The 23,568-nt window shown below is 39.4% G+C and overlaps 1 protein-coding gene across 10 annotated transcripts in view; it reads left to right on the forward strand.

Moving 5' to 3' along the window:
* DMD (dystrophin) overlaps window positions 1-23,568 on the forward strand; it is a 962,852-nt gene that overhangs the window by 486,336 nt on the left and 452,948 nt on the right. For 8 of the 10 annotated variants that reach the window (XR_005555060.1, XM_039329649.1, XM_039329655.1 and 5 more), the window contains exons 26-32: window positions 1,282-1,464; window positions 3,847-3,981; window positions 10,310-10,459; window positions 18,938-19,099; window positions 20,147-20,257; window positions 21,342-21,515; window positions 21,642-21,797. Coding sequence is in view for 9 of the 10 variants with exons in the window: in XM_039329649.1 (XP_039185583.1) it covers window positions 1,282-1,464; window positions 3,847-3,981; window positions 10,310-10,459; window positions 18,938-19,099; window positions 20,147-20,257; window positions 21,342-21,515; window positions 21,642-21,797 (1,071 nt within the window). In the remaining variant the exon portion in view is untranslated. Of the gene's footprint in view, window positions 1-1,281; window positions 1,465-3,846; window positions 3,982-10,309; window positions 10,460-18,680; window positions 18,838-18,937; window positions 19,100-20,146; window positions 20,258-21,341; window positions 21,516-21,641; window positions 21,798-23,568 lie in introns of those variants that run through there. The other 2 variants (XM_039329656.1, XM_039329657.1) reach the window with 2 other exon arrangements.

Genomic DNA, 23,568 nt, shown 5'->3' on the forward strand with positions numbered 1-23,568 from the left:
ATGTGATTTTATATTTAAATAGTTTTGAAAAGCCTCATATCTGGAATTATATCGGATTATATTAAACTGTATAAAGTTGGCTGCACAGTCAGCCAGATGTTTAGACTGGATTTAGCATTTTGGTCCACCTATCCAAGGACCTGGGATAGGCAGATTTTGCTGTTTGGTAGCTTTAAAGATATCATAACAGGATGTAAGCTATGCCATGCAAAACTGCCTTTTGCAATTGACTGAAGGTGATTTTGTCAATACTGATAATGTTCAAGTGCTGCTCTGTATGTTTTGGAATTGCATCCAAGATGCCTATTACTATTGATACTATCTTTGCTTTCTTTAGCCATATTATTACTATTAGTAATAGTATTGAACAAAGTCATCATTTTCAACCAATCATTGCCCACACAATTCTGTGTTGTGTAATTGTGCTCATATCTCCCAAATAGCAATAAAGTAACATACCAGCTGGAACTTCCTAAGTCTAAGGCAGGAAGGTTTGAAGACCCACATTAGTAGAAAAAAGAAATTTATGCAAAAAAATCCTTCATGCTTTATTGATTTTCATGTTTTTGTTATTGATTAAATAAAAGTTTCTACTTTATTTTACATGTTCTTTTTTTTTTTTTTTTTTTTTTTTTTATTAAAATTTTTATAAATTTTACAAGAAAAACAAGAACAATACAAAACAAAAAACAACATATACAGAAGAAAAAGAAAATTAAACAATACATATAAAAAAAAAACCCCCACCCCACACCCCTCCCAAAAACCCTCCCTTCCCCCCCCCTGAGCTTCCCAGAGCAGAATATAGGCTTAAGCAATAAAAAAAAATAAAAATTAAATTAAAAACTTTATATTTATATATACAAAAAAGATATCTATAATATATATAAAAATAAAACTTATGAAAAAGCTATATGATATTTTTGTATACCCAATCTAAATTGTATAAATTTTATCCATTTGTCCCAGATAGCAAAAAACTTCTCTTGCGTTTGTTGCTTTAAGAAAGCCGAAATCTTTGCCATTTCCGCCAGATAAGCTACTTTAAAAAACCATTCCTGCAATGTAGGCAAAGATTCCTTCTTCCAATATTGTCCAACTAACAGCCTCGCGGCTGTGATCAAATTTAACATCAATACAACCTCCTTATTTTACATGTTCTTAACACAACTGATGTCATGCAAATCAAGAGAGTAGGCTGCATTTCTTTTAAATCTTGGCTTCCTTTTTATTTATATAATATTTTATTAGCATATTTCCTCTACATTTCTGTGTTTGCAGAGAGCAAAAGTAGAGGCCCAACAGAAAGAGGTGAAAGTAAAGCTTCTCACTGACTCTGTGAACAATTTTATAGCAAGGGCTCCACCTGCAGCTCATGAGGCTTTGAAAAAAGAACTTGATGTTTTAACTAAAAACTACCAGCGACTGTGCAGCAGGCTAAATGGGAAATGCAAAACACTGGAGGTTGGTTCTTTCTAAACTGAAATAAGAATGTTTCTAGACTTTTTCTTACTCCTATTCCTTGTTAGTTTGAAAAAAATTAATATGGAACTAATAAAATCTTCAGAGTTTGACCTGAGCTCCTTTTTTGGAAATTGCTAAACTGTGAAGAGATGTATACATACATATGAAGCAAGATGGTGATTGGTTATCCAGCTCATATATTAAGGTGACCAACTTTTTTACAACAAAAAGGAGGACACGAATAAATTGAAGAAAAAAATATTGTAAATAAAAGAAACATTGTATTTATTGCAACAATAATACAGAATACACTATAATATGATCAATGCATAATAAAAAACATTTGTAACAATAACATTTTATATTGTAATTATGCTTACATGCCTATTAATTATTTAAATGAGTACTTTTCCATTGAATGAATATTTTTTGTCAATGTATCATCTTCTAACAATATATTGGAAATATCTGAACAAGAAATATCCTTCATATTGAATTTTACGGCAAGTGCTGCAGCTAGAGTATCAACATTCAATCTCAATTTCTCACTTGTCCAAAAATCTACATGGCTGGACTGCGCGGGGGTGGGCGGCAGAGGCAGGTGTTGTGAGCCAGGTGCTCCAGGATGGCCATGTAGATGTGCAGGGTGAGGTGGTGGCAGCGCAGATCAGCACTGCGTAGACCACCAGCTGGCACGGCCCATGGAAGGTCAACTGCCTGCCGCACCCCCGCCCACAGCCGCCCCGCCAGCACCACTGCCCTGCCATGGAGAGCCGGCCCCACAGCTCGCAAAGCACCAGCCGAGCCAGCTCCGGCCCTGAGCCGCCCCCCAGCACCACCGCCCACCCTGTGCATCCCCATAGAGAAGGCCCCACGGCTCGCAAAGGCAAAGCACCAGCCGCGCCAGCTCCAGCCCTGCAGCCACCCCCCCAGCTGCCCCCAGCACCACCGCCCACCCTGCGCATCCCCGTAGAGCCGGCCCCACGGCTCGCAAAGGCAAAGCACCAGCTGCTCCGGCTCCGGCCCTGCAGCTGTCCCCCCAGCCACCCCCCAGCACCACTGCCCACCCTGCGCATCCTCGTAGAGCCAGCCCCACAGCTCGCAAAGCACCAGCCGTGCTGGCTCCGACCCTGTAGCCACCCCCCAGCACCACCACCTACCCTATGCATCCCTGTGTAGAACCAAACAGGGAAGATCAAGAGAAACTTACCACTCCAGTCTCCTCCAGCTATCTGTGAAACTAAGTAAGAGATGGTGTAGTTGGGTAGCAGTGAGGGGTGCAAAGTTCCTGCAACTTGCATGTGCAAAGTTTGCCGCCTGGGTGTTTTGGTGCGCTTAGCAGCAATTCCTATTGGCTTTCGAAAGCCAATAGGTGGAGTAGCACAGCTCAGGCAAAAGTTGAAAAAAAAAACCATCAAAAACAGGTCCCGGAACGCCTTCTGGGCGTTCTATGAGGGAAAAAAAGCCCTGCAGATAAGTCTTCAAATATAGAAAAAGAGGACATTTAGGAGGACATTTTCAAGGGAGGACAGAACTTCCAAAAGGAGGACTGTCCTCCCAAAAGGAGGACGGTATATGGAAAAGGAGGACATTTAGGAGGACACTTTTTGAGGGAGAACAGAACTCAAAAAAGGAGGACTGTCCTCCCAAAAGGAGGACGGTTGGTCACCTTACATATATAGTCCCTGCCTTTGTCATAAATGCCCAGTGGTTACCAAGTGCCCGAATCATAGTCACAGAGATGCTATGACTGTTGTAATACCAGTAGGATAGGGCCATGCAAAGGACAGATTGTCTGCATAATTTGCAGAGCAGAATTGGGAGAGGAGGGGCATTCAAGAGAGAATTATAAGTTGTTTGCATAGCGTGCTCATGACTCACAGCCCCAGATTTCTGGCCAGTTGCACTTTTTTTTATTATGTACAAGACAATAATCAGGCATTTGAGGATTCCAATGGGCAGATTAGTTAGAAGGAAAACAAAAACTGAAGGTGTAAAACCAAGTAGTTTTTGTCTTTTTCCAGCCAGAAAGTGCAATTGTAGTAATGTGATTTCCACTTAATGACCATTTCACTTAGTGGTAAGGTTGCTGGTTCCAATTAGATTAATTAAGCAAGGATTGCCTATAAGCAAAACTACCAACAATCTCTATAGAAAATAATGGGTGAGATGTAAAACTATTACCTCTTTTTAAAACTCTTGCAAATATATAATTATGAGAATTTGTTAATTGGCAGTCAATTTGCAACATTATTTGTCTAAGGTAAACTAGTGCAAATGTTATATTAATGACTTTTCTTTGTTTGGAAAACTAAAATATATTTTAGAGTTGTTTTAAAAACTGTTTTTAATTGTTTATTTTTTGTAAACTTAATTTATCAGGAGGTATGGGCATGTTGGCATGAGCTTCTGTTGTATTTGGATATTGAAAACAAATGGTTGAATGAACTGGAATTGAAAATCAAGGCAACAGAAAATATTCAAGAAGGTACAGAAGAAGTATCAGTAGCACTAAATGTAAGTAAAATATTATCCATGTGTTTTTATTGATTTTCTTATATTGATTAATATGGCTGCCTATACGATAGTTGCAACATTGGATGAGGAACGAAATATCAAAACTAATGCACAACAAAAACAAAATAATAATTATAATGGAAGAAAAGAGAAAGAACTGGAGAAGATAACGAAGCAGGGGCTGGCCCAGGGGCGCCCGGGAAGACCAGAGGCTCTCAAGGCTGAAATTATTCACCGGCCCGCAGCCTTCTTCTTCCGCCGCTGCTTCTTGCCCACCTCAGCATCGCCGCCCTCCAGGTAGCGCCGCCGCAAGTATTCGGCCTTTGAGAGGCTGGAGGTCGCCGCCATCTTCTCTTCGGGACCCAGGAGCAGAAGGACAACCGTCGAGCGAAGCCTCAGAGGAAATGGCCTGTGTCCGTCTCTGGCGCACAAGGTCGCCCTCTGGTGGTGCCTGTGGCTGCCATTGATGCCCTCCGCATCCGGGGAGGAGGATGTTAATTTGACTGTTGCGAGTTGCTCACCTGGAGTGGCTGGCAGGCTTAATTATGACTGTTGTTGCCAGTGAGTTGGCAACCCCGGAGCTGGAAGACCAGCGGAAAGGAGAGCCCCGGAGATGGAGCCATTGCCGCATTGGCACCGCCCAGCTGGAACCTTGCGGGAGGACTGCCACCGCCAGAGGACGAGTGTAGAGGGAGGAGGAGAAAAACTAGGCCCTTCTCTCCCCGTGGCCTCCAGCGGGCTATACCCCTTCATTGTGTGGTCATGTTCGTTGGTCTGGCCTTGCGAGACCATCCTGGTTATCGTAGGGAGAGGTAGATATGGCGGGAGCCAAGGGGCCATCTTCGGGGAACAAGGACTCGCTGCATTAGAGCGATTACCTGTTCCGACCCCTTGGACTCTTCTCCAATACCTGGAGAGGGGAGTGTTCAGGACCCTGGCTTCAGGTTGCTGCTTCTTAATGCCAGGTCGGTTATTACTAAAGCTCCCCTCATCTGGGACTTGATACTAGATGAGACTGACCTGGCAAGTATTACTGAGACCTGGCTGGGCCAAGAGGGAGGTGTTCCTCTCTCAGAGATGTGCCCAGATGGGTTTCAGATAATGCACCAACCGCTACTCCAGGGAAGGAGTGGGGAAGTGGCGATTCTTGTCCGAGAATCCCTGAGACCTTGCAGGATCCCAGCCCCAGAGGTTGTTGGGTGTGAATCCCTTCTCTTGAGGTTGGATTCAAGGGTTCAGTCGGGCTTGTTGTTGACATACCTGCCTCCCAGCTATGTGACAACAGCCCTGCCTGAGCTGCTGGAGGGGGTAGCCGGGTTGGCGGGGGAATTCCCCAGGCTTATGGTGCTGGGGGATTTCAATTTGCCGTCACTTGGCGAATCCTCTGGTGTGGCTCAGGAGTTCATGGCTTCCATGACAACCATGGACCTGACCCAGATAATTCAGGGTCCGACCCAAAGGGGAGGACACACGCTCGACTTGGTATTCCTCTCGGGGCAGTGGAGACGTGATTTCAATTTAAGGGGTATAGTTACTTCTCCCTTGTCATGGTCGGATCACTTCCTGTTGAGGTTAGATTTCTCGGTCCTACTCCCCCACTGCAGGGAGGCGGAACTGATTAGGTGGTTCCGCCCCAGGCATTTAATGGACCCGGAGGGGTTCCAAATAGCGCTTGGGGGTTTTCCTGATTCCCTCCTCCACGAACCAGCTGAATCCTTGGTCGCTGCTTGGAATAAGGCGGCATCACGGGCGTTATACCGGATCACGCCTTTGTGACCTCTCCATGATTGTGGATCCCGGAGGGCACCTTGGTTTACCGAGGAGCTACGTCAGAAGAGACGTCTAGAGCGACGCTGGAGGGCTAGTAACTCCGAATCCGACTGGACACTTCTAAGAGCCTATATTAGGACTTATTTAGTGGTGATACGAGCGGCAAAATGTTTACATTTTTCCGCACTTATTGCGTCTGCAGAATCTCGCCCCGCCACCCTGTTTAGGGTGACCCGTTCCCTACTTGATGTTCGGGAAGCTGGGGAGCCCTTACAGGGTAAAGCGGAGGAATTTGTGCAATTCCTATCAGACAAAATCGCTCGGATTCAGACAGACCTAGACTCCGATTGGGCAGGGCCTTCTGAGATGACTGGGGCAGGTCTTAGCTCAGTTTTATGGGATGAATTTGAGTCTGTGACCGCTGAGGATGTTGACAGAGCGGTGGGAGCAATGAGCGCCTCCACTTGTTTATTGGACCCGTGTCCTTCCTGGTTGGTCTCGGCTGCCAAGGAGGTGACACGACACTGGCTCCAGGTGTTGATCAACGCTTCGTTGAGGAAGGGGTCTTTTCCACAATCCCTGAAGGAGGCGGTTGTGAGGCCCCTGCTCAAATAGCCTACCCTGGACCCGGCTGATTTAAATAACTTCCGTCCAGTCTCCAATCTCCCCTTTGTGGGGAAGGTTGTAGAGAGAGTAGTGGCGCTCCAGCTCTGACGGTCTCTGGATGAAGCGGATTATCTAGACCCTTTTCAATCTAGCTTCAGGCCCGGTTTCAGCACAGAAACCGCTTTGGTCATGCTGATGGATGATCTCTGGCGGGCCCGAGACAGGGGTTATTCCTCTGTCTTGGTGCTACTTGACCTCTCAGCGGCTTTCGATACCATCGATCATGGTATCCTTTTGCGATGACTCGAAGGGGTGGGAGTGGGAGGCACCGTTTTATTGTGGTTCTCCTCCTACCTCTCTGGCTGGTCGCAATTGGTATTGGTGGGAGGGCAGAGGTCAACCCCGAGGCCCCTTGAATGTGGCGTGCCACAGGGGTTGTTCCTCTCTCCCCTTCTATTTAACATTTATATGAAGCCGCTGGGTGAGATCATCAGACAGCACGGGGTGAGGTTTCATCAGTATGCTGATGATACCCAGTTATATATCTCCTCCCTGAGCTCTCTCAGTGAAGCGGCTGATGTGATGGGCCGTTGCCTCGAAGCCGTGAGGGTCTGGATGGGGGTTAACAGACTCAGGCTCAATCCTGACAAGACCGAGTGGCTTTGTATGTTGCCTCCCAAGGATCATGTCGACTGTCCAGTGTTGACTCTTGCGGGGGAAAATATACCCCCTTCGGAGCGGGTTTGCAACTTGGGTGTCCTCCTTGATCCACAGCTGAATTTGGAACATCAATTGACGGCTGTGGCTGGGAGGACCTTTGCACAAGTTCTCCTGTTGCACCAGTTGCGACCCTACCTGGACTGGGAGGCTCTCCTTACAGTCACTCATGCCCTTGTCACCTCATGTCTGGACTACTGCAATGCGCTCTACATGGAGCTACCCTTGAAAAGTATTCGGAGACTACAGTTGGTCCAGAATGCAGCCGCGCGAGTGATAGTGGGTGCTCCTCGGTACACCCATGTTACACCTATCCTCCGTGAGCTGCACTGGTTGCCTATTGGTCTTCGGGTCCAGTTTAAGGTGTTGGTCATTACCTTTAAAGCCCTATATGGCTCAGGGCCAGGCTATTTGCGAGACCGCCTACTACCTCATAGTTCCCTACATCCGGTTAGATCCCACAGGCTGGGCCTCCTTTAGGCCTGGTCGGCCAAGCAGTGCCATTTGGCGGGGCCACGGAGGAGGGCCTTCTCTGTGATGGCACCCACGCTTTGGAACCAGCTGCCCCCGGAGATTAGGACCGCTCCCACCCTGTTGGTCTTCCATAAGCTACTTAAGACCTGGCTTTTCCGGCAGGCCTGGGGTTTATAAAACCTGATCCCTGGATGACTGTCTTTGCATTGTTTGTTTTGTTATGTTTTATGTGTTTTTTATTGTTAGCCGCCCAGAGTCCTTCGGGAGTGGGGCGGCTTATAAATTTTAAAAATAAAAAAATAATAATAATAACGATACAAAGATCTGCACATAGAAATAGAATGACTGTGGCAAAAGAAATCAAAGATATTACTGATAGTAATATGCACCTTGGGTTCAATCACAAAACAACTGGAGCACTACTTGAACACCATTGGCACTGGCAGATTCACCATCAATCAAATTGCAAAAGGTGTTTTTTTTTTCTCAGAACAGCTTACATGCTGCTATGATAGCTGTAACACCATCATACAGCCATAACTGTCTATCCCAGGTCCTTGGAAAGGACTCGATAGGTAGACAAAAATGCCAAATCCAGTTTATACACCTTGCTGACTGCATGACAAAGCATAAATACTAATATAATAATAGTGTAATGACATAGTACCATCTAATTCATACAACCAGAGATGCTAATTAAAAAAAATGGGCTTATCCAGTGGTGGGATTCAGCCAGTTCGCACCACTTTGGCAGAACCAGTAGCTAATTTTTTGTTCCCCAGGCCCAGAATGGACTTCCGGAAGCAGCATCCACACAGAGAACCGGTTGTTCACATATTTGAATCCCACCAGTGGGCTTATCCATCCTTCATGCATCCTGCTAAGCAACCTTTACATAATAGGTTATCAACCACAAAATTAAATATTTTTATTAGTAAAACGAAACACAAAGTATTATTTCACTTGTCATGCCCATATTAAAGGATGTGGAAAACCTCCTTTATTTCTGAATTTTGTAGTGTCATCATCATTACCATCAATGGAAATTGGAAACAAAAGTAGGATTTGAAAATCTGGCTTCACATGGACCAAAAATGCAATGTAATTGGAAAGATAAATATTTGAAATACTCAACAAAGTTATTGTTTACAAGCTGATTCTGTAGCATTTATCCATTTAACAATCTATATCTTACATTTAGGTCCATATAACAACAGGTTATTTTAGATGAATAAAATAAATTTAACTATTTTTTTTTTAACTTTTGGCTAAAGAGAGATCAATGGGGTGATTTCAAAATATTACTTTCTAGTACTCTGCAATTTTAAGGTGATTGATTGAATTAACTCTAATTTGACTGAATTGCTGAAATGATGCATTATATTCTATTGAACTGATTCCTTTGGATGGATGGATTGATTTGACAGTTAAATATGAATATATACACAATGATTTTTATTTGACTAATAGATAAAGTCATATTATCTACTGATCTAGTAAGTAATCTTATATGTGTTCATTCTTAAAACAAATCCAAATAACTATGCATGATTGCCAAAATATTTTAAAATATTTTCAAAGTTATAAAACTAGTACTACTGTATCTTCCATAATGCTTAAAAGGTTTCATTATGTCTAACTTGTTTATATTCCTTATTCCAAGCAAGAAGGAGAGGTTCCGCTTTTGCTCTAATGAGTAATGTTTCCTCATTAAGCACATCAGACCTGTTTTCTTACCTGCTTTAATAAACTGCACTGATATTTAATTCAACAGATCAATACTAGGCTCTCTTAGATGAAAATTATTTCCTGGATTCATTTCAATCTGGTTTCAGGCCTTGCAGTGAAATAGAAATGTATTGAAAAAAAAAGACAAGATGTTAGGCCCAAGCCCAGAGATGACATCCAATCAAATTCAACCCTTTATTTGCTTGTGGCTAATGGACCAAATATTGCCAAACTAATGCTACAACTTGCTAGATATATCCTACGAGAGTCTAAGATATGGCTGTCCTGAATCTCTTTTCCCTCTTCCCATCTAGCTCTTAACCCAGGCCTCTCTCTGGAAAGCGCTGGGTTGCCAAAACTCTCTCCCATGGCTCCTAAAAGTGCACATCCCATCACACAAGGAGAGTAGGACCTTGTTGGTCCTCTTGGAAACTTTCAGTATCTCAACCATGATATTCTCCTGTCAGAATTAAAATGTGGGAGTACTATACTGTGGTGATTCCACTCCTTTATGGGTGGCTGTTTCCAGAAGATAATGGGGGATTTGGCAATTGATTAGGCCTGAGTCCTATTTTATCACATATGCTTTTTAACATCTATATGAAACCACTGGGAGACATCATCTAGGGTAGGGGTGTCAAACTGCCGGCCTGTGGGCCAGACGCATCACACGGAAGCTGCACCCACACCATTGCTGGCAATGGCAAAACAGTCCCGATACATTGCAGGACATCATGTGACATCGCAAGTTTGACATGTCTGATCTAGGGATATGGGCTGAGATGCCATCAAAATGCATCTGGACAGGTGAATGATGTCCTGCCTGATCTAGAGTGGTCCTCAGTAACCCTAGTGGAGTAGTTCACAGTTGAGGGTATTCCAAATTCCATTGTTATCCCTAAAGGTCTAATATTCCTATAATTTTGATTTCTTCATTTGCTTTACTTTCGGAAGCCTGACAAATAGAAATAAAGTATTTGTTTTTTTTTATATAAATGAAATCTCTCAATAATATCTTTTATGAATTTTTTAGTCTCTGGAAACATTAAGGCAACATCCAGAAGATAATCGCAATCAGATTCGTGAATTGGCACAAACGTTAACAGATGGTAGAGTTTTGGATGAATTGATCAATGAGAAACTTGAAAAATTCAATATTCGGTGGGAAGAGCTACAACAGGAGGTATATTTCTCGCTTTAATTTTTTGTTTTAAACATTGTTTTAGGCATAAGCACTGGGTGGCTCTACATAAAAATAAAGTTATAACCTATATACTATTCTATATTTTTTTAAAAAAATAATAATAAATAGTGTGAATACAAATAAAAGAAATAGAGTTTGAGTTATCTGGATGATCTAGAGAAATAATATTCAATATGTTATATGTGCATTCAAAATTGTGATGTTTGCTGTCCTTTCAAAAAATTTGCATGGCTGTCTATTATTCCTATATTCTCAATTTAAGGACTGAGAAGTTGGCCTCTCACTGTGAATAAAATATATTGCAATCCTTTTCTGTTTGGAGATACCAAATTCTACTGAAGGAAGAAGCAGCACATTAATCTGTAAATGCATCAATAAATATTCTGAAGAATGAATATTTGTTTTCAACATTAATGACAATTTAATCTTGCAGTTTTAAATCCTAATTTGTTTTTGAGCTAAACGAAATGCTTACCATTCCAACAAATTATGCCATATAATAGCTAAGTGGGATATAGCTTTTCTAATAGGGGTCTCAAAGATTATACATATAAAATAGAAAAAAACTGCTCTTATTGCACCCTATATTGGCTGAAACCTGCCAAATACTTGATTTGTCCAAGTCTTGATTCCTGCCTAGGAGTAATTTTTTGCATGATTACATGCAATAAACAAAAAACTAGAATTCAAAGCAGATGATTTGAATTTCTTTGGTACAATATGTCAAGCCAATATGACAAAACTGAAACTGAGTAGCCAGTTTACAAGGTATTGTGTTTTATGAAGGTCCATGAAAAATGGGATTATTTAGAGATGTTCTACATATCACATTTTTATCTCTGCTCCCCAGTAGCTCCTATTAAAAATTCTTACAATGTAATTTTTATAGTTACAAATGTCTTAACATTTGTTACTTATGCATTTTACATTTTCCAGAATATAAAACTTTTAGCAAAAAATAAAGTTGTATTAGAACAGAAAATTATAATATTTAGACATATGAATCACACAACAAATGCATTCAATCATGTATTCATTCATTCATTCATTCATTCTTGTTTAATGGAACACTTAAATAATATAAGTTAGTGTACTAATTCTTAAAATTAGGGATATAAATAGTTTTGAAATCCTAATGTCAGCCTGCATTTTTGCTTTCTTTCAAGCTTGCTGCTAACTGCCATGGAAATAGTGGGGGAGGGAGCACTGGGAATTTGGGAGGGGAAGAATGCACAAAGGAGGAGCGATGCACTTGACATCTTCCGGGCCAAAGATTGAACTCTGTGTCAGATCCACTCTGTTTCACTCATTTGGGAGGGGAGGGGGCTAGCGGATATATTTACTTTACTTTATTCTCTCTGTCTTTGATGTATCCCTTTTGGTGTGAAGAAGGGGGACAAATGTCCCAGGAATGATCTGGCTTATCTCTCTTCCGTTGTAAAGATGAGGTTATGCTTGGGAACCATTTCTTATCACTCTGGTTCCCATAACAATTTCGCACCTGTGGATTAGCTAGAAATGAACTGGACAGTTGGACTCTAGGGAGGGTTTGAAAATGGATATTTTAATGTAGTGTTCTGTGCAGGGATTCTTTAGATCTTGCCTTACCTTCCTGTTTTCACTGACTTTCAATAAAAGTTCCTGTTTGAAACAATGCCTGTTTCAAGAGTTCTGCTTTCTTGGGAGTACTAGCTGAGGCAGGACCTTATATTAGGCAAGATCTGCAAAGTGGTCAACTCGGAGAGGTATTTGCCCTATCATGGGGATGCTATGAATGTTGTGTCGCTCCATGGCAGTGAGCAAGATAAGTCCAAATACTGGGAAGAGTCTGCTACCAAGACTCAACCTGAAGAGAATTCCTCCAGATGGATGGTGATGGCTGCCATGGAGGAATCCACAAGACCAAGATGGTTGGCCAATATGGAGAAAAGGGAAGATTGTGATGGAAGGGCCCAACAACTAAACTTTACCTGAGGTAGCAGAAAATCGGGCTGGAGGCATGAAATGGAACTGCTCTGTGATGACAAAGAGATTGAAGGAGAGTAGGACCCCCCCCAATCAGATCCTGAAACAGGCAATGCATTTCATGGTTGAAGCTTTTTAAGACTGAAGGTGAGGGGCTTCCAATTAGGCATCATGGCGTGATGGATGCGAGAAGATGGGGCTCCATCTTCCACATTTGATTTTGCCCCACTGGGGACCCTAAAAAGGGTCAAACGTTGCCCCAGAGAGGTGACAAAGAAGGAAGGGACCCTTGTTGATCACGGAGGGGTGGCAGTCCTTCTGTTTGATCCGAGGAAGCCCTCCAAACCAGCGGGGGAAAGACTGGCCACATGTGTGGCCAGTCAGAAGCTGCTGACAACTGAAGAAAATAAGCACTAACGAGCAACCTTTAAACTGGGTGAGACTTTATCCTCTCTTTATGACTTTAAGACTTATTCCTGGAAAAAACTGCCGAAGCAAAGAATTCCCCCCCCCCCAATGAGAGAGGGAAGGGGAATTTCTGCCCCATTCCCTCAGGAAAAGAAAAGCGGTGAACTAATTGCTTGGGGGAAAACAGAGAAAATTAAAAGATTAATTTGGAATCAATACAGATATATAGCTTTGAAATTTGCGGACTAAAATGCTTTTGAGACTTTTTCAGAAAAGAGACTTGAAAAGTTTGCAATATAAGTTTGGATTTTAAAAGCTGAAAGACGTCGCCGACATCTAGTGGTGAACCATGGCACTACAATCTATTATGTTTAAATGAAACTTGGCTTGAAGCCCAGACTCAGATAAGACTTTTGTTGTCCTTGGAAACTTTCACTATTGAATACTGCAACTGGAAAAGTGGGGGAGGGAGCTCTTTGGCTGCTTATCTGTATGGCAGAGATGATAAACTATTTTGAAACTGGCCTGCTTAGATTACGAATACAAATACTAACTGACTTTTAGAGCTGTGTCATGGAGCTATTTCCCTATAGAAGAAATACGCATTATTGATTGAGATGATGGAATACTTTGGATTATAAACCTTTGATTGATGAACAACTTTTAATTGCTTTTTTCTCTCTGGACAGAAAGGATATATTTTTCATTGGACAGAAAATCTTGAATTTTGCTTTTATTTCTTTAGGGGAGGCTTAAGGACGAAGTAATAGGCTGGCTCAATAATTTGGAGTTCAAATGACAATTGACTGAAACTTTTTAAATCCCTAAAAGATTGGACTATAAAGACCACATACAAAAACGAAATGGATGTTTCATACTTAGCCTTAAATAGTAAAAAAAAACATCCCTAATATTTGTCTTCAAAGCCCCCAGCTTGACATACCAACAAGAAAATGTTAATGAATCTCAGAAAAAAAATCTTTCTAAGTTGAAATCAATACAAGAGACAATTGCCTTAACTCATGATGAGACTAAAAATAACACAAAGGAGATAAAAGAACAATTTTCTAATCTAAACCTACAGATTGACAAAATGACTACAAAGAAGGAACTAATAAACCAGAAAATAGAAGGAAAATTAGAGGAAGCAGATCCAAAGATGGAAGACCTAAAGGAAGGAATCAACAGACAGACTCAGAAAAACTTTAATACTTTAATCAAATTGTCTTTCTTATTCCAAACAATATACACAAAAATAGAGGAAGAACTACTTGATGATTCAAATGGAAAGTTTGTTTGGCAAAGGAAGAAAGCTAGAGTAAGACTGAAGAAAATAGAGATTTTGAACCATTAGATGGGAATATTATATTATTAAATAGATGTTTGAGCATGACTAAGAGAATAGATAATTGTTAGAAATAAAAGTATTATTATAACTAGAAAGATAGGATCTGCAACTAGAATACTATATTTTGGTATGAGAAGGGAAATATGAAAATGCTAAGATGGTCTGAATAAGTGAAGCTTTTGGTTACCCAAATATAATTTATTTGAGAAAACAATAAGCAATAGAGACACTTAGAACATTGATGAGAATTAAAATAAAAAAGTGGGAAAAACAGGATATTGATTGAACAAATGGATTTTAAGTGCAAATGCAATTGAGATATGTTTTGATTAGAAAAGATATTTTAAACTGACACTATTGATAATATGTATAATATTAGAAAAATGTGATAAAGAAATTGATATCCAGTTGTATATGTATTAACAGCAATAAGAATTGTATTTGCCTACTTAGAAATATATATACCACTGGAAGAAGAGAGGAAGCACAGGCTGGTGTAGTATTGGATCTAAACTGAGGAAGTTAATACGAGCCGAGGTGGCACAGCAGTTAGAGTGCAGTACTGCAGGCCACTTTAGCTGACTGTGTTCAGCAGGTCAGCGGTTCAAATCTCACCAGCTCAAGGTTGACTCAGCCTTCCATCCTTCCGGGGTAGGTAAAATGAGGACCCAGATTGTTGGGGGCAATGTAAATATATTTATACATTGCTTACTGCTTAGAGAGTGCTTGCACTTAAAGCGGTATATAAGTCTCATAAATAAATAAATAAATGTACCACTGAATTACCAATGGACCCAGACAACATGTTGTTTGTTAAGTACTTATGATTGCAAAATTAGGAAATTAATAAAATATTTATATTAAAAAAAGACCTGAAGGTGAAATCCGAGTGACGCAGAGGGAGAAGCAAGGACCAGCTTGAAGGAGCCACAGGCAGCAGTAGTGAGTTGGCAACCACTGAAACAGCCATGGGGGTGGCTGGCTCTCCCAGAGCAGCTGCAACCACCCCTACCACTCCTCAGCAGGCCAGCCCCCTAGGAGCAGGCAACCTCCCAACAGCCAGAAGGAGAGCCCTGCAGCCTGAACCTGAACCAAAATTAATTCCCCTTGGGGTGAAATTTGACAGAGACCCCCCACAATTGGGTTTTTCCTCACTCACATCCTCACCTATATGCAAGTATCTGGAATGATCCTCCCCAGTGAGGAGGCGAGAGTCAGGGTTGTCACCCTGGCTCTGGAAGATGCTACAGTCAGTTGGATGGTGACCCTGCACAACTCCAGTGCCCCAAAACTCTGGAACTTCAACTGCTTCATGTTGGCCCTGAGGGGGTGTTTTGAAGACCATCTGGCTGATCAGAAAGTGCAGGACTGCATAAAGACGGTGAGACAGGGGAGCCACCTGTAGCCAAATACACAGAAGAGTTCCAGGACCTGGCATGTCACCTCAATTGGCCTAAGGACAACTTGGTGAGCTGCTTCCAGTACGGGCTCAATGATGACCTGTATAATGCCTGCATCGCCTGCAGAGCCCTGGTCTGCCTGTATGACTAGTGCATCCTTGCTGAAGAAGCAGAGATCAACCAGAATCACAACACATATCGGTCAGGTAAAATCTGGAAGAGATCTCCACCAGAAAAGAAAGGGGAGGCAACCAAACCCCTGGTGGCTCAACCATGCTCAACCGCCTGCTTCAAATGTGGCAAGGAAATGGAATGCCACACAAAAGCCCTAGCCAAGAAAGTAGACCAGCTGTCTGGAGGAAGGGCGCAGCCCTGAAGACCAGGGAAGTCATGGAGTTCCATCTAACCCCAAAGTCAGGAGAGGGAACTCCGACCCCACAGGGAGATGAACTGGGACACCCAAAAATGAATACGATGATGACCCCTTGGTAAGTGGGCTGATCATGCCAGTCACAGTGCCCGTAAAACTGTTAATCTCGTGCAAGGAAGAAAAGGTGGTTCTAAATATCATACTAGACTTGGGCTATACCAGGTGCCTAAATAGCCCAACCTTGGTGGGAAAACTAGTGGTCTGACTGAGGAGGTTGAGGAACCTCATCGCCTTCTGCAAACTCAATGGGTTTGTCACCAAACCCCTGGGTCTTACCATGGGGAGCCATTCCAAGACTTTAATTTTCATAATGGCGCCTGATATGGATTGGCCCCTTGTTATAAGGCTGACATGGTTGAAAAGATGGAATCTACAAGTAGATTGGTGGGAAGGGAACTTGAGATTCCCTAAAGAGCGGAAGCCCTCACCTGAGAAAATCCAGGGTGAGAAGGGGAAGCCAGACTGAGAAATGGCAGTGATAGTAAGGGGTTAAAAGGCATACCCAGAGAGTACCGCAATTTAGCTGAGGTGTTCAGTGAGACGGGTTCAGATGAATTCCCTCCTCATCGGCCCACAGATTGTGCTATCGAGATCGTTCCCGGAGCCAAACTTCCAAAGCCCAAAATATACTCCATGACTCCCAGAGAGTTAGACAAACTGTAGCAGTTTATAGATAAGAACCTGGCTCAGAGTTTCATACAGCCAGTGTGACCCTGAGTGGCAGCCCCTTTATTGTTCTGGGAAAAGAAAGATGGGTTTCTTCATCTCTGCATTGACTGTAGAGGTTTTAATGCCATGTGCATGGAAAATGTGTATTCCTTGCCCCTCATGAAAGACATGCTGGCCTACCTCTCCAAGGGAAAAGTGTTTTCTAAACTGGACTTGAAAGAGGCATATTACTGGGTTAGGATCAAAGAGGGAGACAAGTGGAAGACAGCTTTCAACTATCCCCTTATCACTTTGGTTCCCATAACAACTTTGCACCTGGATTGGCTGGAAATGAACTGGACAGTTGGACTCTAGGGAGGGGTTTGAAAAGAGATATTTTAATGTAGCATTCTGCACGGGAATTCTTTTGATCTTTTGCCTTCCTGCTTTCCCTGACTTTCAATAAAATTTCCTGTTTGAAACCATGCCTGTTTCAAGAGTTCTGCTTTCTTGGGAGTACTAACTGAGGCAGGACCTTACACTTTGGTTGCTTGGCTACTGGAGGGTGGACTCTGGATTTTGTTTCAATTCATTTCTTCTTATGCATTTTGCTTCAGATCTTGCCTGACTTTTGCTGCATTCAATTATTTCCTAGTAAAAATACCATAAATGCCGGCGTATAAGACGACTTCCGCGAGCGCTGAAATCGGCGCCAAAGAGGGGGGTCGTCTTATATGCCGAGTCGTCTTATACGCCGGAAATACTGGTAGTTTCCGGCATATAAGACGACGTTCTAGGAATGCGGCCCGGCTATAAAGATGGGGGTTGTCTTATACACCGGGTCACCTTGTACGCCGGCATTTACGGTACCTTTTCTGTAAATCTATGGAGTTTCCATTATTATGTGAATGCAAAGCTTAGCCCATTTCCTGAATATGGTAAAGGCATTCTGGAGTTCAGGGAAAAGACTATACCACAGAGTTGCAACATGTACAGAGAAGGTTTGTCTCCCTGGTCCCATCAGATGACAACATTGAAGGGTAGGGACCTAGAAGATACCCACCCAATCTGTTGTGGGTTTGTTTGCTTTCCTATTTAAAAATGTGTAAAAAATTGTTTGTCATTTTATTGGTTTTGAATCCATAGGTCATAATCATTACTTTACTGTATTTTACAAAGTTTTGAAAACATGAGACTAACAATTTTAACTTGCAATATAATTTGATTTTCATGTAAAGAGAACACTAACCACTGGAGGTAATTGATGGGGTAAGAAAACCTCATCCCTGTGCTACCCATTTCCTTGCTTTTAATTTTATGTACAGCTTTAAAAATGTTAATTGTTTGTATATTTATCTTTATTATTGTCTGTAAATTGCCCAGAGTTGTCTTTTTAGATAATAGGGGTTGCATATAAAATAAATAAACAAACAAACAATCTTATAAAAAACCGCATGTTGTTTTTAATTAATGAATATACAGCATGTATGTGTATACATACATACACACTATATTTGTACACTGTATATTTATTCATATATTCTGTGTGTGTGTATAAGGTAGAACCTGAAAAACAAGCAAATATCTGCTAGTCTCATCTTAAATTTTAAAGTAGAAATAAGTGAACAACTTGGAAAAAATGACCTTTGTAAAATAGTGAACATATTTATTAGATTTACATTATGGGACAAGTTTAAAGTGATATAACTAGACCTGCTTTAGTGATATTAAAGATTACTGCATTCTTTAGTTTTTGTAATTTTAAGTTGAACGCTACTTTGTTAAGAATTTTTATAGATAGGCTTAGTGAACCATGCAGTGAAAAACAAATAATAAGGAACTAACCATTCCTGTGATTAATCCATGCTATAAGAAACTATTTATATCTTATGTTCCAGTTGCTTTATAAACAGCATGTTTATCCCTGTCACTCATTACAGTGGATTATCTTAAAAAGGATTGTGGTGACTGTAATTCTGTTCTGCCCAAATGAAATCTCTATACTATCTAAGCAGAATACTGAACTTCAATTTGTAATATTCTATTCATCATCAAATTCTTCAATATCTTTCTTTTTTTTACACATTGGCTATTTCTCAATTTTTCTTTAAAAAATAAAATGGCTGGCAAGAAGCGAAGAAATTTATCTTACAAAAAGGTAGTTGCACATTAACTGGAAATTCTAGTTTGTACTGTAAGCTGTATTGTAAATGATACTTTGAAAATATTGATGTGTAATTCTTTGTATTATTTTCTAGGCTGTGAGAAGACAGAAGTTTCTTGAACAAAGTATCCACTCTGCTCAGGAGATTGACAAAACCCTTCAATTAATTCAAGAGTCTCTGGCCTTCATTGATCGACAATTAACAGGATACATTACAGACCGAATTGATGCAGCACATGTACCCCAAGAAGCACAGGTGAGCCATGTAACATGTAATTACATTAAATAGTTTTATCTTTCAAGAAGTAAGAATTTATTTTATTAGATTGTTCTAAACTTACAATGATTCTAGCATTATCATTGATCTAATTCTTACAAAATTGCCAGCTGGCAAATGAAAGAGGAACTGCATGCAATCAAAAAGATCACATATATTTTCAAATAAAATGATCTTTTAAATTTATTTTATCTTTCCTGATGATAATGTAACATTATTTTATCACATCAAATTAAAAGTTTGCAAATGTTTGTACTGTAAATTTAAAGTAGGAAAATGAATACTATAATTTTTATCATGCCATAAGTTTCTCATCATGATTACTATTTTCAATTAACTTATATACACACTGTGAATTCTTATTGAATTAGCATACAGATATTTAATTTAATTATTTGAGTAATTTTATGCATATTGTGTTGCATAAAAGGAGCAGAGTTATATAGATAGATAAAAGCCAATTTTGTGTAGTAGTTAAGGCATCAGACTAGAAACCATGAGACCATGAATTCTAGCCCTGCCTTACACTCAAAGTCAACTCAGTGTCCTTGAGTTAATAATTTTTTCTCAGCTCTAGGAAAGAGGCAATGTATGTATGCATGTACATGTGTGTATGTGTGTGTTTATATTCCCCATTCAATCATGTTTGATTTTTGGAGACTGCCTGGACAGTCTTCAGGCTGGTGTTTTCAGCTTCGTGCTTTTAGATAACGAAGATGACGAATGGGACTTTGTCGAAACCTCGCCAAGACACTTCCAATTTTAATGGGAGAAAACCCAAATAACCAAAGACCTACATACTTGTTAAAGTATACAAATGAATATAGATGAAGTTCAAACCAATTCTATCAAGAATGTACAATCTATTAGTGTACTTACACTATTGGAATTCAACTTTAATAATTTAAATTTATTTATTCCCATGTCTTTGTGTAAATTCAGACATATTCATCTTGTAAAAATAATATAAATTGATTCAAACCCTGTCTTCTCTCCACCACCACCACCACCCCTGCACCCACCCAGAAAATTCAGTCAGAGTTGACAAGCCATGAGATTAGCTTGGATGAAATGAAGAAGCGTAACCGGGGTAAAGATTCTGCCAAAAGGATATTCTCTCAAATTGATACTGCACAGGTTTGTGAACTTAATTTGCTTTTGCAGATTAATTTAAATCTACCTTCAGATATTCAAAATAAAGTTTAATTATGTGTTAATCATGCCAGAAATAGAACTAATGTGGTGCAAAGCTTTGGATCTGATTTAAAAATATCCTTTGCAGCACACAAATTCTTGTTTAATCTAATGTTTATAATGATCACTACATAAAGGACATAGCATTTATAAAACTAATATTGACTAACTAATTTAGCATGTTAATTAACTACTGCACATTCTATTTATTACATAACAAAATTTGGCCACCCTTAAAAAGTAATAATATAAGTTAAATCTGAAATTATGGTATGTTAATTAAACTAATCAAATGGCTGGGGAATTTTTTTTAGATATGGAGTTAACAGCTCATGGTGGGTAGCAACATAAAATGAAAAATATGACATGATTTATCAGTGCAGAATTTCCAAACTCTATTGAAACACTTTATGCAAATGTAAACATATATGTCTCCTTCTCTTCCAGGAAAATCATTTATATAGTAGCTGTTGGTAGAATTTTGTTTTCAGATTACATTTTTGGGTAGATAACTCTTTTTTTGTCATATTCACATATTTTGCACTGACCGCCAGAGGCTGATTGAATGTATCTGAGGAATAATATTTCTTAAAGAAATCCACAATTTAACATATTTTCTAAATTGAATGCATACAATTAACTGCTATTTCACATGCAGATAATGAATTCAAAATATGAAATCACTATTTGTTTCTTGTGTGGAGTGGTATATTGCATCAAAATTTGAAGAAAATAATTAATATAAATTAATCCATAGGAGAAGGAGAACTGTACAGTTGTTTTCAGCCTGATGTTTCTATGTAGATTGTCTGTTGCTTTTGGCTATCAGTCACATTTTATTTCTTTAAAATATGTTTTGGTTCAATTTTGATATACTGTACTTTCAAAAGAATAGTAAAATATAGAGATCCAAGGTATACTGTGCCCTGCTTTAAGAGTCTACGGAGAGTTATAAATCTGTTGAATTAGATTTATTATTGAACTTAAAGCTTTGTGCTCATATCTTTCCTTCCTTCTATTTTTTCAGAAAAAATTACAAGACATCTTCATGAAATTTCGCTTGTTCCAAAAGCCAGCCAATTTTGAGCAGCGATTACAAGAAAGTAAAAGGATTTTAGATGAAGTGAAAATGCAAGTGCCAAAGTTGGAATGGAGAAGTGTTGAGCAGGAAGCAATACAGTCACAGCTGGATAATTGTATGGTGGGTATTTCAAAGGAAGTTATCTCTCACAATGTCATGCATTTTATTATCCTTCAGGCAAATTGCAAACATGAGTTACATTTTGTTTAAATAAAAATACAGTTTCTCTTTTCTTGTGTTCATTAGAAATTATATAAAACTCTTAGTGAAGTGAAATCTGAAGTGGAAACAGTAATAAAAACTGGCCGCCAGATTGTACAGAAGCAGCAAACTGAAAATCCCAAAGAACTAGATGAAAGGCTGACAGCTTTGAAATTACAGTATAATGATTTGGGTGCCAAGGTATGCTTCCCAACTTATTTCCTGATAGTTATGTAAAAGATAAGTGCACTTTGTATTTATTTCTTTATTTTTTAATTAGAAAATATATAACTTTCATTACCAAATATTTAAAGTGGCCAACTAATGCATGCAATTTAAATGTAATTTATGCCCTTGAAAGAATCAGTTATTGTATATTTTATTTCTCCCTGCTCTCTTATTCATGCATACTATATTTATGTTAAGTATGAAAGAGAACAATATTTTTTTTTTATGTAAGGATCGGCCAAATGCACATTCTCACAGAGGTTCTTGCCCTTGATGCTTATACAAGCATCATTCAAACAATATCAATTTTTCACAATTATTTTTATGAATTTATGTACATGTTGTGTTTTATTTTCTGTATATGTAGATACATATATAGAATAATTCTCCACCATCTTTTAGACAAATTACTATAACATAATATAATTGCACTTACTTTGCGGTATTACTTTTTCATAGTATAAGTTATACTATAGTATAGTATAGTATTAGTATCTATGGAGAGTCTCAGTCACCCAAAGGTGCATTTTCAAAAGGCAACATGACTTTCTTGTTTGTTTGTTTTTTTGAAGACGTTTCACTTCTCATTCAAGAAACTTCTTCGGCTCAGAGCTGAAGAACCTGCTTGGATGAGAAGCGAAACGACTTCAAAAAAAAACAAGAAAGTCCTGTTGCCTCTTGAAAAAGTACTTTTTAGTTATAGTGAATTTATAACAGTTATAATGGTTAGGTATTTTTATAAAAGAAGAAATAAATAACCTGTTTTAGTTTACACACAAATTCAGCTTAAGGAGAGACCTGGAACAGAATTCATTCTTAACTTAGAGACTTGCTATATTTAGAAACAGAAAAAAATATTAAAATAACCTGTTAATGATTTTAATGTAATCTGAGATAAGATAATGGTGCAGTTGTAGAAGCTTACTTGTGCAGATATTTTTTACATTTTCCCAAAAACTAGTCAGAAAAAATGCTTGATTAATATATAACATCCTAATGGCAAATAATATTTAACTACCAACATGATGTTAATCTTTATCCAACCTGAAGTTCATTGTAATAGTACAGGTCTATTTTAAACTACTGAATGAAAGTAACAGAATATTGGTAGATGGTAAATACAGCAACTGTATAAAAATAAACACCTTAAGATGGCAGTATTTTCTATATTTTTTATAATACTGAAATTACAATGAAATCAACACAATCATTCTTGCCCATATTTATCTATGTTTAAAATTAACTTGACAACCAATTTGGTATAGTGGCTAAGGTACCAGGCTAGAAACGGGATGAGTTTTCATCCTGCTTAGGCACAAAGACAGCAGGGTAACTTTGGGCCAATCAGCCTCTTTGAGCCCTAGGAAAAAGAAAATGGCAAACCACTTCTTAAAACTTGCCAACAAAACTTCAGAGGCTAGTTTAGGCAGTTGCCAGGAGTCAATACTTACTTGAACACACACACACAGATACACACACACACACACACAAAATTTAACAATAGATGGGTCAGAATATATAAACTCAAACATCTATCTGCATTGTTATTTACATGAAGTGATTGCCCAAATTCTGTATGCTCTTAAAAGATGTAATTATTGAAGATAGTCTTCCTAACATAAAAACAGGATTTATGTATATGTATATTATCTCTTATGTAATCTGAATATGTCAGTGATGAATAACTGAATCTTTAAACTTCTTTCACAATAATCATGTGCATTTTGTTATTAGTTTCTCTGAT

The sequence above is a fragment of the Crotalus tigris genome, unplaced genomic scaffold (assembly GCF_016545835.1).
Source record: "Crotalus tigris isolate CLP2741 ecotype Arizona unplaced genomic scaffold, ASM1654583v1 scf7180000024401.5802323, whole genome shotgun sequence".
Taxonomy (NCBI): Eukaryota; Metazoa; Chordata; class Lepidosauria; order Squamata; family Viperidae; genus Crotalus; species Crotalus tigris.